This window comes from Corvus kubaryi, unplaced genomic scaffold (assembly GCF_017639235.1).
Source record: "Corvus kubaryi isolate FWS band 111438036 unplaced genomic scaffold, C.kubaryi_AGA036_p1.0 68, whole genome shotgun sequence".
Classification (NCBI taxonomy): domain Eukaryota; kingdom Metazoa; phylum Chordata; class Aves; order Passeriformes; family Corvidae; genus Corvus; species Corvus kubaryi.
In genome coordinates this window covers 20,938,834-20,956,300 of record NW_024582056.1, presented here as the reverse complement: position 1 = coordinate 20,956,300, position 17,467 = coordinate 20,938,834, and the positions used below count along the sequence as shown (strand labels likewise).

The window sequence follows — 17,467 nt, the reverse complement described above, 5'->3', positions numbered from 1 at the left end:
GTCAGATTTCATTTAATTCCCAAAGGAGCTTCGAGGAAGGGAGTGGGGCAGAGCTTTGTCTTTTGTCTTTCTCCCTGTTTGCCTCCAGTTTGCATAGGGCAGGTTTAGAAATGCAGATCAGAGGGAGCCCTTCCGTCCCTGTGGCCTCCTGACCAAGGGCAGGTTTGCCAGCTGTCTTGGTCACAAGTTAGGTCAAATATCATTACTTCTCCATGAAATAATCATGGAAAAACCCCACAATTGTGGTGCAAGAAACAAAAACATACATACCATTTATGGTTACTTATATCCTCCTAAATCTATTACAAGTAAATAATATTTTATTTTAACAATCCTTTGTAAGTGCTAACTCTTTGTAGCGAGCAGTGATGTATTGCAGCAGCTGAAAACTATACAATTCCATATAATCTTTTTACCTTTCTTCTAAAATTGCTCTCATGGGATAGACTATAATAAAAAATACAGGTTATAATTTTTTTAGATGCATTTAATTTCAGTGCCCAGCGTGGGGTATATACCACACTGTAGCATTCACAGTTACATGACATAATGCAGCATTCACCTTCATTAGAAAATGTTAAAACTTTGCCGTACTTTTGCCAAAGGAATGTTTTATAAATATTGGGAACAAATTAACACCTGGCATAATTACACTGAGTTGAGTTATAATTAGAATGAACCCATTCAGAATGGGTACTATCTTTTTTCTTTCCCCTTTCTTTTCCCTCCTCTTTACTGCTCAAAGGATCAAGAATATGTCTTGCCTTAGCAATACCTATTGTGAGGCAGGAGTTTCCATCAGCCTGTTTAGTTTCCCTGTGTATTAAGAAAGAGTCATAGGTCCCCACCTGTTCAGCAAAGCACATCTCCCAGAGCCAAATGCATACTTGCTGTGGCTTGCTCTGCACCTTCACTTCTAGAGGGTCCAGAACATGCATAGTCTGTGAAAAAGCAAATTATCTTTTTCTACCCATTAATTATCTGGGTGCATCTTGCTGCAGTCCAGTGCCAGGAGTAGTTGATTCATGCTGCTTGAGTATCCTCAACTGCTCCATTCAGGTGGGAGTCTGAACACATAAATGATGCAGCATACAGATTTTTCTACTGATGCTCCCCTTCTCCATATTGTGCCTCTACCTCCCTCACTATCACAGGATTCTTCGGAGTAGCTGAGGCAAAATTTGTCTCCATATAAACTTTTTAAGAGGGATTGCACGTTTCACCAGCTGATAAGGGATGTGAACTGGAATTTACCATGAGAAGCTCATGCAGTTAGTGTTGGGTAAGCAGAACAGAGTCACTAAGGGCTAGTACCAGGACCACAGATACAGGGAGAGGTCTCTAGGATTGCTGTGGTTCTCCCATCAGTCAGCAGCTCTGACATTGTGTCCTTCATCCCTTACCTGCCAACAGCAACCAGCTCCAGCTAGGAGGGGCAGAGAGCAGGACAGCTACCTGAGAAGTTCTGCTTGCTGCCCCTGCTCTCTGTCCTGCACAGTTAGCAGCTTGGGTTGCAGTTAGCAACTTGGGTGATACCTGCAGCCCACAGTTGTAATATGGTCCTCCCAGGCTGCCAGTCCACTGTTAATGATAGGGAAAGAGTTTTTTTCTGCTTCTACTCTGGCTTGGAGAGTTGCTAGAGTGGCCTTCAGGCTGATGCACTGAAGCCTAACTGCATGTGGGAAGTTGTTTCCAAAGGGTATGCAGGCTTCTTTTGGCTGTGGAGACTACCTAAGCCTTTCTTTGGCTGAATCCATGAGAGAGAGTGGGTATGAAGTCTCTCCCAGAAATAACCCAGCAGATGTTTGATGATGAGGATATTACAGTAAATACCACATTATTCAGTACCTGCTCAGAAAACCAGCAGCACTTTCCAAGCACAGAATTGGACTAAGCCACAAAAGCTCATGTTGTATTTTCTGCCGACAGAGAGAGAGCAGTGTCAAAGGAGTGACAGGGATCCACTGGTGACGAAGTAGGAGATAGTGGGGAGTGAGCTGTCAGGGGGTCACAGGGAAGCTGAGCAAGCTGAGACTGTCAAAACGGTTGCCTGGAAGAGTTATGGCCACATAAGCAGGATAATAGGTTCTGCTGAGCCTCAAATGCTTCAATTTGAAGGATAAGAGGTGATATGGGGCAGCTGGTTTACTTTGAACCAATTCTGTATTCAAATGAAGCAATGCTGCATGTGTCAGATAAAACGTGATTTATCTTATGTGTCTCTATCACTGTCAGATAAAACGCACTTTGTGAGGTTTTGGAAGAAATCTGCATTTCCAACATATTGAGACAAATTCATCAATGGGAGAAGTGTTTCATTGTAGTAAGCCAAATAATGTTCCTATTCTAGTGTGATGCAAATTATCCTACCCACCAGGTTTCTATTTCTGTTTACTAATAGCATATAGGTACTTGTAAAACATGATATTATATTTTAGTTATAAATTTGAAATTACTTTTATACATATGGAAATGTTTTTGCAGTATCTATCTGAATAGCAAAATGCCTGTAGGTAGCCAAATAAGTAGAGAGACGTAAACCTACTTTTTATGTCTTTGTTAATAATACCAGCTTTGCCACAGAAGGAAATGTTGTTGGGCAAATAATGCTGTATGTTTCACAGAATGCCCTTAAATGCATATAACCTTGCTTTCTGTGGCTTTCATTTTAGTACTGTTCCACTGATCAGGCTGCTGCAGGCACAGATGCAGAACATGTACAACAGTTCTATAATCTTCTGACTGCCTCCATTGACATAACTAGAGGCTGGGCAGAAAAAATCCCAGGATTTACTGACCTCCCAAAAGAAGATCAGACATTACTCATAGAATCAGCTTTTTTGGAGCTGTTTGTACTAAGACTCTCCATCAGGTAACTATTTATTTCATTTCCTCTTAAGATGATGTCAAAAATCATCTGAGTGTTTTTAAGGAATAAATATGACGCTATCTTTGAGCATAGTCAATTGTACCAAAAAAAAGCACAAAATAATCAGCAATGTCATCATACAAAGGATATGATGTTTAATTTGTTTTACACTGCAGGAAAAACCGAGAAGGTGATTTAAAAAGAGATCATAGGTGTCACTAATGTGCTTCTTTTATTTGATCTATCCCATCTTCTCCCTACACAGCAAACAAAATTGATCCTCAGGTACTATTTGAGCAAGTCTGCTTTGTACTCATAAGTATGAAATATAGAAAAGCACTTTAAGTAGGAAAGTTCTTTTCTTTTCCCTTTGTCATCTGTTTTTGAAAGGGATGAAGAAGATTTAAAATCTTGTTCAGATTGGTTTTCTTCGTAATACCAAGTCATTTAATAGAGTGAGATGCTATTTGTCAGTCTAGTACTAGTTAAGACACTTTACCAAACCCACTTTCAGAAACTGGAAAAATTGCAGACTGGTGATTTCAGTTATGCCCATGTTTATTCAGGTTGAAAATGACCTTTGCATGTGTGATATTGGCAATGGGGAGGAGAAGGAGAGGAGAGTTTGGCTGTAATTTCTCTTCTACACACAGGTTTTCATATAGAAAGGTTTATGCTGTTATGTGTATTGTGCTGCATTATTGCATGCATGTTCCATTGTTTTTTCCTTACCAATTTTTACAATCTGAAAAATGCAGATGATACTAAGTAAATGCTGAGAGTTGCAGAACCTATCTTTTTATTAGTTTTGTATTTCAAAATGCACTCACTTAGTATTCCTTTGGTTCAAACATACAGTATTTAATGCAAAATGTCTTCTTTGTTTATGCCTTTGGGCAGGACCAAAATCTTAACTAATTAGACAGTCTACACCACATGCTACAGCTAACCTCAGGCTTATAACTCTACCAAGTAAGCAATCATAGAAGCTTGTTTGTTGTACTTTGGCCCCAAGGGAGAAACATATTGTCAAACGTGAATGCCCACATATGTCTCAGGATAATATGCCTTGGATTTTAAATGACAGACGCTTCAATACTGGTTATGCATTTGGCTGTAAAGTAGAAGATGCATTTATAATTTTTTCAATTGTTTTTATTTGAGGTCTGATACTGCTGAGGATAAGTTTGTATTCTGCAATGGACTCGTGCTTCATAGACTTCAGTGCCTTCGTGGATTTGGGGAGTGGCTCGACTCTATTAAAGACTTTTCCTTAAACTTAAAGAGCCTTAACCTTGATATCCCAGCCTTAGCAAGTCTATCAGCTCTAACTATGATTACAGGTAAGTGCTCCTTTTCTAATAGAAAGCTTCAGACTCTAGTGCTTTGCTTTATTGTAGATTCAAGCAATTTCAATTAATTTAGCGGTGTTCAGGGTGAAGTGATTATGATTTTTAAGCACTGGCATGGCCATATTGAAACTGTGGATTAACATTAGGCTATCAGACACCCCATTAAAATGTAACTCAACTATTTCTTTGCAGCTTCATTGTTTTCTCAGAATAGACTAAAAAAGCAAACTGCTTCCAAGAAAATTGTGTAGCTCCTATGAAAATATTCAAGATACTTGCTGAAGTCCCAGAAAAGCTTAATGAAATTACCAGAGCTAGGTCTTCTGTGTAGGAACACTAATATTAAGGCAGCTTGAGACGTAGAAGCCGTACAGCTAGTATAGCTCATCTCTTAGCAAGATAGCTAGACCAGAAAGAATGCTTCATGAGAGCAGGCAGGCTGCTTTTGGCAGCCAGGCTTGCCTAGGTATTCCACGTACTGCTTTTCTGAGAGAGGAAAATCAGAGAATAATGAGAAAAAAGTCACATCCCGCAGCTGTACAAAAGCTTTTGGGTGTGCATGTGCCCATATGACCCCTTCTGCCGGCTGGGGTGAGCAGCAGGAAACTAATGTCAGAATCTGCCAAATCTGTCCAGTAAGTACAAAATGGGGGAACATAACCTTTTAAAGTGTAATTTTTGCATTCCTGAAACAATAAAGCCACTGCATACCTTGGGCATCTTGCAATAGAAGAGTCATGGCTGATGGCAGTAGGAGGAGTTGGGAGAAAGGGTGTCTGACAACCATACAGCAGAATTTGGAGCAGAAGTCATCTCCACAGAGATCCTCACACTCATATCTGAAAAACTGGTAGTTTAACAGAGCAACTGTGTCATCAGTGTGAGACAGGGCTTCAGTGTGCCCTGAGCTGAATCTTCCCAGGGATGCTTATAAGCTCCACCGGGATAGATATTGATTTCCTTCTGCATTTCAGGCATCCACTACTTTGCAGGCAGTGGCCTCAACAGTATCAGCTGTAGCCTTCCTTTTACCCGGGATGAGATGATATCAGGGCAACACTGAGATAAAACACTCAATGACAGATATAAAAACTAAAATTGGCCAATTCCTGCTGACATTTGCAGGGCCAGGATTTTGGCTTCAGAGTTTGCATGGTACGCTTCCTTCCTGCACTTTGGTGAGGGGTTAGTATATGTGTGTAGCTCTTTGTTTCTTAAGTATTTTCAGGCTTTTTATTAATTTCTGTTCATTTTTTCTGCAGTTCGAAAGGGTACTTTAGGGTCCAGATTTCTGGTTTCTTTGATAAAACATATAAGACCAAAATAACTCACTGGAGCTGCTTTACTCTGTATTAAAAAGTTTCTGAGATGAGTGTTATGTTAAAGTCAGGAAGAACATTACCAGTTTTTTTTTTCCCCTGCATATAAACATACACTGGCATATGTTCATGCCTACTTACATATATGTGCTATAAATACCTATATATGTATGTGTATACCTGTATACATACATAATATATTTATGTATGTATATGCATTTAGATATCTCTAAATCAAGGACAGGTGCTGTCCCTCTATACATTTACATACAGGCATATATGCTCACACACATATATATATAGCACATATGAATTATTTAGATTATTTACTATATACAAGATATGTCTTTTTTAGATAGTCATTGGTAGTGTGTTCTTGATTATCCTTCTGGAGACCGAGAGGATGCAGGTTGATGAACAGGATTCCCAGCAAGATAAGTGAATGTAGCAAAAACAAAAGTATAGGAAAAAATCATCAGACTTACTCCCCTTACAAACCCATCTGTCCTGTCTTAGCATAGTAATTTGTTCAGTTAACCACTGCTTGCTTGCCCTTACATAAGGAGTCAAAGTTGTCCAGTGGCTGGCTCAGTTCACCCTAGGATAATTAGAAATAACTTTTAATTGGATACACCCCACCTTTCTTCCTTTCCTTGATCATAACCCTTCCAGGAGTTTGCTATATTGTGCTGGTCTTCCCAAAGTTTCTAAACAAATGGAAGCAATTGTTGCCTTTAAAAGGAGACAGTTTCTGTACATAGAAACTTTAAGATTTTCTCTGTTTGTCAAGCTTCTCTTGATTTTCTCACCTGAGATGGTGTTTAAAATTAATGCTGTTTTCTGCTTTCTTTCATTTCATGAGGCTGGTATATCTCTGCTGATTTGGTCTTAAGGACAGCATGTATTTTCATGTGATCTAAATTAGACCAAAGCTCTAGTGACTTATATTCACAGGTTTCAGATGTCCAAGGGCAGTTAGCTAACTCAGGGACTCAGCCAGAAATTTGGTCACCTGAAAACGGATAGCATTGTATAATGATGAACAATATTAAAAATAAAACATGTAAGAGGAAATCAGGTGATTCTAGATAGTGTATTGAAATTTTTTATTCAGGAAAACCTTGAGATTTGCCTCTGATGTGGCATCCCACAAGAAATGGCTTCTTGTCTTCTCCCTGCAGTTTGAGTATGACAAGCCATGTGCTGGTTTTCAGCTAGTTACACCAAAAGAGAAAAAATAATGAAGAGAAAATTTGGAAATATGAAACCTGAAGAAGTCTGAAATGTTGAACATTTTAAAGCATTGTTTTGAAGCTTGGCTTAGATTTAGATGGGTGGTTTAGGTGCCATTCTTTATCTCCAGGGAAGGCACCCTTTTCTCCTGTAATGGACTGTTGGAGGCAATGGGTAGTTGGCAAACCCTGTATCAAGCCCTCTCTCTGAGTCAGACCAAGGGAGAGCAACCTTCCCCAGGAACACAGGATATCCAGCTATTGAGCGTCACTGTCTTTTGTCTTAAGACAACTTGATATATTTCATGGGGATGCAGAATGGCTGTTGTGTCTGATGATTTGCGGACAAGCTGGTGGTCAGAGGGATACCAAAGACCCTATCTCTAGTCTGATTCCAACAGGAAGGGAATCTGACTCTGGTTCTCCCATGTTCCAGATGGATATCCATGTCATTAGGCTTCAAGATAAGGAGCAGGAAAGCTTTCTTTTGTGAATCTAGTTGTTTGCCTTTAGTAACAACATTGCAAAACCAGAATGCTGCCTTGAGCTAAATTTTCTTGCTTATTACACAAATTGCTCATGACTTGATGGCTTAACCAAAAAAACCAAAAACACAACAACCCTGTGATCTATGGTAGTCATAGCCTGTTTTAATACTGTACAGCATCTTAGGTACCATTGAATTCAAGGATTGTCTTTCCAGGTAAAGAAAAATTTCTTCTGGGAATAATGACCTGTTCATTCTTCTTGATTTCACGAGTGCTGTCCTCAGCCCAAACAAAGATGTGCTCTTAGAAAACAAACCCTCTTGTATACTACTAGTTTTTGGCAGTTTTGCTGAGGGAGAAGAGTAAGAGGAGCCACTGCTCTCTTTTGCATGTTCTCTTTCTGTTCTTCAAGAGTGACAGGGAGAACTAACATCTGTCCCCCAGTGAAGGAAGAAGGAATAAATGTAAAAATCAGTGTTGGAGACTAAAACACATTCCACTGGTCCCAGTGTCCTAAGATATGCTGAAGGCTGTTCCTTCATTTCGGGATGTCAAATTGTCTCCCCAGTAACAGCTCCAGTAGTTCCAGTGACCTTCAATTAACCCTGCTGACTTGTTTGGAGCTGCAAAGGTCCATGTGCTATCCCAACCGCAGCTGCAGATGACAGCATAGGATGCATGGTTATAGGCATGTAGGGTCATTTGTTCTTTCCAGTAATTGCAAAGAGAACAACAAGAGACCTATTGAGTATCACAGTACTCACTAGTTCACTACACTGCTTGCTTTGAGTAAAGGTATGTACAATATTTTGCATTACATATTCCATTAGAAAGTCCATATATTTATGCTTTTTCTATCTATTTTATGTTTCCTGAAAATTTGTGGTATGTTGCCTTGAAGAAAAAGCATTATGTCAGATTGCTGATGAATTTTCAGGTCCTCTCAGACATCAGCTTAAAAGAGCATCCAGAATGAAAGAAGTAACATCTGGTTTACTGTGGAGGCTTGCAAACAGTTGACTTAGAACTCTGTCATGCCAAAACTCATCTTTTTACTGTAAGGTGCTCCTTTAGGATCTTCCTCTCTCTGTCTCTCTTCTCTTTTTTTACTTCCTTTAGTTGGTTTAGAAAGGCTGGACACAACTTCCTCCACAGCACGAGTGTTGCTCTAAGCATCACCCAGAAGAAAGTAGGTAGGAAACAACACACAACACTCACCTCACATGCCTATGAAAGTAAAAAAATTAGGTCTATCATGTTCTTCTTCTTTGGATCACTTATTCTGTTGGTATGTAGGATCTAATGAGCTGAAGAAGAGTGACAACATGGAAGGAAAATGCTGGCCATATTGGAACAAGTTCTGTTAATTCCACACGGATGATTACTATCAGTTTAGTATGTTCATGGATCACAAATGTTCCTGCACAATCATTCTATGATGGACTGGATAGTGTTGAAGATGAAGCTTCGCAGAGTAGACTAGATACTAAGCCAGTCTATGCTTGAAAATGCTTCCTTAACTTCCCAAGTGATCATTTGTTAGGTTTTTTTCTAACAGTGTGAAAATACAAAGACTGAGAGTTCCAGTGCAGATCATCGCAAGGGCACATTCTAATTTAGCCTCAAATTTCTGCATGCTCTAGAACTGCTAGTGTTTTCTCTCTCTCTCTTTCTCCTTGTTGATTAGCTTTTCCTCTCTGCCCCTTCCTTTCTCTGTCCACGTCAAACCATTATTGTTTTGCCCACTTGACACTCTCGGTGGGATGCTGCCGAGTACAGAGCATTCTAGCCCTCATTCAGCCAAGCTCTTTCAGCATATGTTTTATTTTAAGTGTGTTACAGACCAGCCCAGAACCACTGTATATATTGGGCTTATTCACACTCCTAATGCTTTGTTAGACTGGCACCAGACCACTGAAGAATATTGTGAGGTTTCAATTAATTACAACTTTGTGTTTGTCTTCCTGCTGTTGGGCTTTCTGTTCCAGTTTACAAACACAATTTTTAGCACCATCAGTCATACCAAGAAATAGTAATGAGACCAGTGTGGCTAAAAAGAGTATGACTGCTGCAGTTCCTTCTGAACATGAATTTGTCCGACCTCCCTATGGAAGGGAGACTTACCTACTCTGCAGCAGCAGCTATCCTTCAGTCCTCTTGCCAGGATATCCCCTGGAGTGGGTGCTTCGTGTGCTGGGTCTACATACAAGCAGGTGGCAGACTGGAGGAGTGTAGGAGAGCTGGTTATAAAAAAAACAACCCTCCAGATTGCATTGTCTGCCTTCCCCCCGCCACTTAGCTGGGGGAAGTACTGTCAGCGTCAAAGTAAAGTACTCACTCCTCCTTTTTCACTCCCACCTCTTTGTTGAGGCAAGAACTCTTTGCTTCTACAGCAACCAGCAGTCTCCATGTTATATTGTGGTTTTCTCAAAGGAGGGAGCAAACTATGGTGTTCTGTGTGGTCGCTTAGCTCATCTGACTTTAGGTACCTTGCACAGCTGATGGAGAATACAGGGCACCTCCAGAAGATGATTCATCCACCTAAAATTTAATAATCTTCTAAAAACGCCCATCCTTGTATTGATATTAGGAGGAGTTTGAGAAGTCTGTGCACCAAAGCTGGGGATCCTTGTGAAGTGTCTGAGAGTTAGGCAGGATAAATAGGGGCCAGATTGCAACAGGAAAGGAGATTCTTGGGTCTGCTGAGTTGCAGTGTTTCCGTGTAATAGTGTGTGCACAAGAAAGCTGTAGGCAACTGAGCCTTGTGCTTATTTGAGTTATAGAAGGGGAAGAGGAATGTGAAGGGGGAAGAGAAAATCACATAACTACATTGAAACCGAGACAATCAAGAGGCCTATTTTAAGTCTGCAGTGTTCATCCGTTGCATTTCTGGACACCTCAGAATTAATTGAGACTGAAAGTGATCCCCCGTGACACAGCGTGCAGAGCCCAAGGTCTTTGAGGTACTTCAGGTCTCTGAGGTACTCGTGCTCTCTGAGAGGCATTTTCTTTCCAAAGGTACTGCTCAGTCTGCCTGACCCTGGCATGATCCACCTCGGGTCAGAGGTTAGGGAAAGAGGGACTAGCACTGCTGGGTGATGGATTTCTTTGCTTTCTTCCTGTTGAGTTTTTGCTGATCAGTGTGATGATAGCACAAAATCACATTCAGCTTCCTGGGAAAAGGACAAAGGTGTAAAAAACTTGCTGTGTTCAGTTTGCCGGGATGAGCTAAGTTTGCAGAGCTTTAGAGGCAAGACTTTTGGTGAGTCATTTTGGCAGCATCTTTGCCATAAATCACCATTTTTCTTGCAAAAATCAATGCTATCCTAAAACAGAATCTTGGTTTGTTACAGGCTGAGAAATCCTATATTCACTTTACGTGTGCCTTTGTAATTATAAGAAAGTCTGACTACAATAATATTTACACATCTCCTCAATCAGTTAGAGAAAATCTATCTATTTTGACCAGCTGTACTTCTTGGGATAAATCTTGGCCTTATCATTCCCATGTGGATATGAACATCCTGTGGAAGACGGCGAATAATGATTAGAGGGCCTTGGCTTCAGTGCGACTGCACACACTTACCACAGGGATCTTGTGCTGCTCCCGCTAGGTTGTGTAAGAAAGACTGTGGGTCTTTTTTTGTACAAACGGGACTGGGCATGTAAAAAAGGCAAGAAAATGTGCATCCTGTTATTTGAACCCTGTTAAATCTAAATCTTTGAGTAAATTAGGCCCAAGACACCTCAAGTCTACCAAGTAGGGGAGCCTATTCTTAGATGAATGTGTTCTTCAGAAGGTAGTTGTGCTTCAACACCAGAGACTGCAGTGCCAGTGCCAGTGCATTCAGTGGCCTTCCCTAGCAGAAGGGCTTCCACATAGATGGCTTTGACTTTCTATGGATGCCATAGGAAATTTAAGGGAATTCATTTAGGGAAAACCCTAGAGGCAGTTCCAGGCATGAGAAATTAACCCTTATGGAGATTTGCAAGTAGCGGAGGCCATTGTATGGCAATTCACTCAGGGGAGAACAATTTGGGTTATCAGGGACTGCTTTAATATTGTAGCACCAGAGTTTAAGGACAGAATATATCTTAATTCTGAATTTTCACGATTTTGTTGTGTAAAGTAAGACTTCTAATTTGATGATCTTTGCACATGTGCATTGGTACATTTCATGGCTATTCACCGAAGACATGATTTTTTCATGAAACCTTCTGAACTTGTCAGTGGGAGACAAGCTGCTTAGTTCTGGCTGAAAATGCTAACAAATCTGCTGCATGCTCCAGAGCCAGAGATAATTTTCCATACTCTGCAGCAAGGTACACACCTACTGAGGCAGTGGTTTGAAAATGTGCTCTGCTAATTTGTAGTCAGGTTTTGAACCCACTCTAATATTCCAGCTCCCTACATCCATAAAAAATATCTTCACTTACACAGCTAGGAAACAAAACAGATTAAGATGTGGGAACTCTTCAAAGATTGCAAGATTAATTTAATGTCCTGCAGATTCTCTCAGTAGGCTAGTGGTAAAAAAAAAAAGTCCTACAGCTTTTCCAACATGTATAAAATATTTATCTGCCAAGATTTTTAATGGCGGAATCTGCCTAAGTATTTACTCTCAGTGACCTGTATAGTTAAGGCTTACATAATTACACTATACACCATTTACTGGAAAGACTTTAAATATTCATTGACTTCTCATGTTTTAATGTAAACAAGGCACTTAGGATACCTAGGGTTTTTAATTCCTGCAAGGTGAAAACGTGTCTGAAGCAGATGTCACTGGCTGGATAAGTGTTGCTCTGAAACAACAGGGCAGATTGATGGTACTTAAATGATAGAGCAAGGTAGCTTCTGGCCAGCGATGTCCACGTCTGCACATCTCCGATTCTGATCCCGAACCAGTATTATTCAGGAGCTAACTGTGCCTAAGTAAATACAGTTGAAAAAAAGTGTAAAATGGGTGAATATCAGTGCAAACCCAGACCTTTACATTTCTAACTGCCCTCATTGAATCCTGTCTGTTTTATTGGTTTGTAAAGAGCATCTAAGCCAAAACAGGTGGTGAGGGGAGGCAGCAAGGAGTTTATGTACACAGGCGTGGGCAAGGCACCACTGCACCTGGTGCAGGCATTGCTCCTGCTTCTGGAAATAAAGAGAACTGTACTCTTTTCACTGTTCATTAGGGGACAGACAGAGAACTTGTCTATTGCTTGCTCCTCCTGGCATGGAGGAACAAGACTTGGGGACAATGGGCAGTGTGGCTGCTGGCTGCCAGGGATGGGAGAGAGGCCCAGGGAAGGACATGACTTCAAAAGCATCAAACACAAGAACTGCCACAATTACTCCTTATCCACTGCTGTCATTGTTTTATATATCTAATTGACTAAATATAACATGCATTTTCTTTGATTACCTTGTCTGGCACAATTCTATTCCACATGTAAATTATTATGACTTTGCTGTGAAGCCAGTTCTTACTTACCTGTGTATTTCAAAGTCAGAGGCAAATGAACACATCACAAATTTGAGATTTTTGTTCTGAATTCTTTTTGTTCTGTTATTTTAATTCATTCACTAAGCCTTGATAGCAAACAACACAGAATTCTTTCCCCTGTAAAGAGCCTGCTTTTAATGAATCACAAACCTGATTCATTCTACTTATGCTTAAAGAACTGTGAATGCATTTAATGTCATTGTAGTATTTTAAAACGGTATTTGAAGGGGAACAAACCCCAGCTCCACTTCCTTTTAGGAGTGCTGAGGTTTTTGTGATGGATAACATAGCAGCTGTTCAGGCATTGCTCACTCAAAGCAAAATAGTTAACTTCCAGGCTTCTTTTATCTTAGAGCTTTTAAAGATGAATAAACTAAGAAGCAGCAGCTGATCAAAATAACAAAGGGTAGTAAGGTGCCTTTAGTTTCTTGTAAGAGTGTCTGCAAATTCCTGGTGGAATTCTAGGCCAGGCGCTGATGGAACTAGCTAAGGATATTGATCGCCACTTGAATTCACTGAATAAATAATGGTTGCCATAGTTATTGAGCATTCACAACTGGTGGGGAAGCACGGAAATCTCCAAAACACCTCCTGTGATAGTTTTGCTGGAAAATCACCCAATTAATTCTGTCTCGTATCATGAAAATTATGTCAGATATGCAGGATGCTTGGATTCCTTGTACTAGAATTTCAATCATAACTGAGCATCTCTGTTGCCTGCTTTAGCAGATGAAGAGAAAAGGGCACTTGCCCTCTCTTATTTTGTGTGGCAAAAAGGTTAACTGACACCGTATAACCCCAGCTGTTCTGAGAAATCTACAATTTCAAAGCACTTTTTCCTCGGAGTTCCAGAGTATGGACCTGGGTTACGCCTAAGAAAACGCTTTCTCTCCGTTTGTGATCGGGATGCTGATGTGTTATTTTCCTCTGGCTTTGCAGAACGACATGGATTAAAAGAACCAAAGAAAGTGGAAGAGCTATGCAACAAGATCACAAGCAGTTTGAAAGATCACTTAACTTTCAGTTGCCAAAACAAAGGACAACCACTCGAGTCTGCAGAGCCGAAGGTACTGGGTGTTCTGGCTGACTTGCGTTCTCTCTGCACACTGGGACTGCAGCGCATCTTTTACCTGAAACTGGAAGATTTGGTGCCAGCCCCTTCCATCATTGACAGGCTGTTTCTGGACACCTTACCCTTCTGAGTCAAACCACCCTCCTGAGAGGCAAACGCCCACCAGAGCAGGCAAACGGATTGTGACTTACAGTTAACATTTCTGCCCTCACTTAACAGAAAAGCCGCTCCGAGTCTAACATGAGGTCTTTTCTGGCGCTTTGTCCTTACAACCTGAGGCCTGAATCTTACTGGCTTACTGGTTTGGGGTTGTGTTCTTCGTTTTCTTTTGTGTGATTTGGGTTTTTTAAATGGCTAATATGGCACTTTTGGACAATGCTATCCCAGCAGCAGTAAAAGGTAAACATGACTGTTTTAAATCTGTTGTTTAACACCTCATGGTCTATGAGGAGTAAAATTGTAGAAGCTGTGTTTGAAAGAACAGCAAATAGTTGTTTGCCAGGGTAGTATGTGTTTTGTGAGGATACCTTTAGCATACTTCCTGCATCAAGGGCACATACATCAGCACAATCTAAACAAAAATCCACTTTTTTAGCAAAGTACATTCAATTAAACATTTCATACAAATCAAATATAGCAAAATGACAATGGCTGTTAGCTCCCATGTTCAAGTGCAATTTTTTAAAGTGCTGTCTTACTAAGTCTCGTTTATTAACTAATTTATTTTACTAGGAAAACAAACGGAAGAAATCAAGTGAGAAAATTACATGCACTAACTTACCTGACAGAGTTTTCCAAACTTGATTCCATGTAGCGTGACTTATTGACAAATGTATGTGGAAGACACGGGAGCAACTGTGGCTCAGTTGTTCCTTAGCTAAGGAAACCCGAGTAAGTAGTGATTGGAGCATACAGGGTCAGTATCAGGGATAGTTCAGCTCTAGACTTCTAACACAAGCAACTCGTTAGTAAGCAGACAGAAGATGGTTTTCAAGAACAAGCAAGTCTTGTAAAATAGTATGAATGTAAGTGCTAGGAAGGGTATAGTGGGCTGCGTTTAAACATTCCGTGTTCGTACTCCTTTTTGTATGTTTATACTGTTGATGCCATATTAATATGAGATAATTTGTTGCATAGTGTCTTTATTTGTATAAATGTTTGTATGCATGGTATATTGTAATGGCTTTGCCTGTATTTATTGCAATGACTGCCAGCTCATGGGAGCCCTGTTACACATGATAACTAAATGGGGTGTTCACACTGACTCAGATACACCAGTTGGAAAACTATATACATATATATAATGTGTATGTATATATATGTATATACCTATATTTGTGTGCGTGTGTGTGTGCGTGTCTTTTTATTAACCATTTGTATATAAAATATCTGTCAAATCACAAGCAGAGTTATTTTACAGTTTATTTGCAGTGACTTTTAAGGCAGTACTGTTTAGCACTTTGATATTAAAATCTTGCTCATGTTTTGCTAAATTCAAATAATATTTAAAAAGTTCAGTTCTAAAAAACTTTATATGCACTGTATTAAGTCAAAATTTTGTTGGTCATTTTGCTAAAGAAATTTTGAATGTCAACCTGATGTCACTGTATCTTTTGTTAGCTTTAAACATTCTAGCTTTTGTCTTTTTTTAAACTATGCTGTTTATATGGAAATTAAATTATACAATCAAACAGATGCCAAATGAATTGCCTAATTGCTGCAAAGGATAACCCAGATATCGAGTCACTGTATGGTTTTCAAATAGTAATCTGGTATTTTATCACTTACTATGTTTGGATGTGCTTTTATGAAAAAATTATTCTTATATCAAGATTTATAGTAGTGTCAATAGGGAAACAGACTTCTAATCACTATAGTTAATATTTCTGGTTTACCTGCAGATAATATTTGGAAAAGTATTGCTTTTTGTATTGACTTTTAAGCTTATGTGCAAACATAATAGCATAATTAAATATCAGAGAAGCTAATGTTTCTTGTAGGTTGCTGTAACAAGCCTGACCAGCAAGACAAATATATTTTGACTGAATTTGCTTTTGTATATACTAAATATATATATACATATATATATATATACACTCACACACATGTGCGCATACAAAAACATGCAGACATAAAATCCAAAAAAAGTATGTTTGCTTTTGTCTCCTTGTGTAAAACACAAGGTCCCTTGAGAAATTACTTTTATCTAGGGACAAATCCTGCCAGGTGCTGAGCACCAGCCAGACAAGGGTTTGCAGGAGCTTTTTGCGAGTGGGCCCTTACCAAGGATTTTCAGGCAAATCAGCATAGTACAGTAAAATTGCTTTTTTGTTGAGCAAGGTTTATTTATTAAGTGGAATGTGAGTGGGAGGAAGCAGGTTGAGAGCCCCATGTGAGATTTCACGTAGCCTGTGTCCTCCAGTCTTCCATAGATAGTCTTAGCTGTGATACTCTCCCAAATCCCATCATCTGTGGAATTGTCCTTCATGTCAACTTCAATACACGGATTCATCCTAGAGTACAACCGGTGACCTGTCACAGTGGTAAAGGAAAGAGTTAATGCAGAATAAATCTACTACTATTCTTAGAGCTCTCTCAGTGTGAACATGCCTTTGTCTAGGCAGAATTCAGGAATATATCAGGTGTTAAGGGAGGGTGCCTTGCTTTTATTTCAGACAACAGTGTCTCAAGAGTTTCTTCACTCAACTAACCACAGTACTTTTTTTCTTTTTTATTTCTTTTTCTTTTTTTTTTGTGGTGTTAACCTGTGGGTTGAAAGAAATGCTCATGTACATATACAATGTAAATTAAAATTATTAAATTGAATAACTTTTTTTTTCAGAGGCCCCATGTGTGTTGAATAAGTATGCTTAATTCTGTTAAAATCTGATGTGAATTTTTTATCATTTATAAAACATTTAAAAAATTGTCTACTTGAGTCTTAAAAGTGGAAAAATTGGTGAAGCATGCTTAAGAACACTGGCAATTTAATGGCTAGTCTTTTGATTAAAATAGCTTTTATATAAATACATGCCTGCAGTATCTGGTTATGCAATTAGATATTGAGAGCTGGACCATGGTTGTCCCAGAAGTTGAACTACATATAGACCAGAGCAGAGACACTATTCACCCCTCACTCTATTTCTCCTCCATGACAAAAAGGGATTATAATTAACCCAGAGCTGATGAGGCCACAGGGAAGGGAAAGGATGGCTACAGGGCTCATAGCACCTATGTCTGGCCAGAAAGAGGACAGAGCTCCCATCCCGTCTTCAGCCCCTTTGCGTCAGTAAATCCTGCCAAGGCATCGCTCCAGCAGGCACCTGCATCATTTTCTTCAAATGTGCATCCAGCTCCTTCCCTTACCGTGCCGTTGCTTTGCAGGAGGGATCACTTATCCCCTGCCAGGCAAAACTGTTTGGCTGCAAATGCATTTCCAACAAATGCAGTTTTGAGAGGCATCTGCCACTGTTTCGGGCACCGCCATGAGTACCGATGGCTCCGGCACACCTCCGCCAGGGCTGCTCTGCAGGAGCTGCTCGGCTGGGGGTTACATCAAACGACGTGCTGTGGTGGGCTGCAGGATTGGCAGCTCCTTCCTTGGAAATGTGAGAAAACAAAAGGTTGCACCAAC

The 17,467-nt window shown here is 39.9% G+C and overlaps 1 protein-coding gene across 2 annotated transcripts in view; it reads left to right on the top strand.

Annotated features, from left to right (window-relative positions):
• The window catches only part of NR4A3 (nuclear receptor subfamily 4 group A member 3), a 29,343-nt gene extending 12,669 nt beyond the window's left edge, over positions 1-16,674 (top strand). For both annotated transcript variants that reach the window (XM_042048734.1, XM_042048735.1), the window contains 3 exons: positions 2,673-2,872; positions 4,034-4,212; positions 13,701-16,674. In XM_042048734.1, coding sequence (XP_041904668.1) covers positions 2,673-2,872; positions 4,034-4,212; positions 13,701-13,963 — 642 coding nt within the window. In that variant the 3' untranslated portion in view covers positions 13,964-16,674. The remainder of the gene's footprint in view (positions 1-2,672; positions 2,873-4,033; positions 4,213-13,700) is intronic.
• The last annotated feature ends 793 nt before the right edge of the window (positions 16,675-17,467 follow it).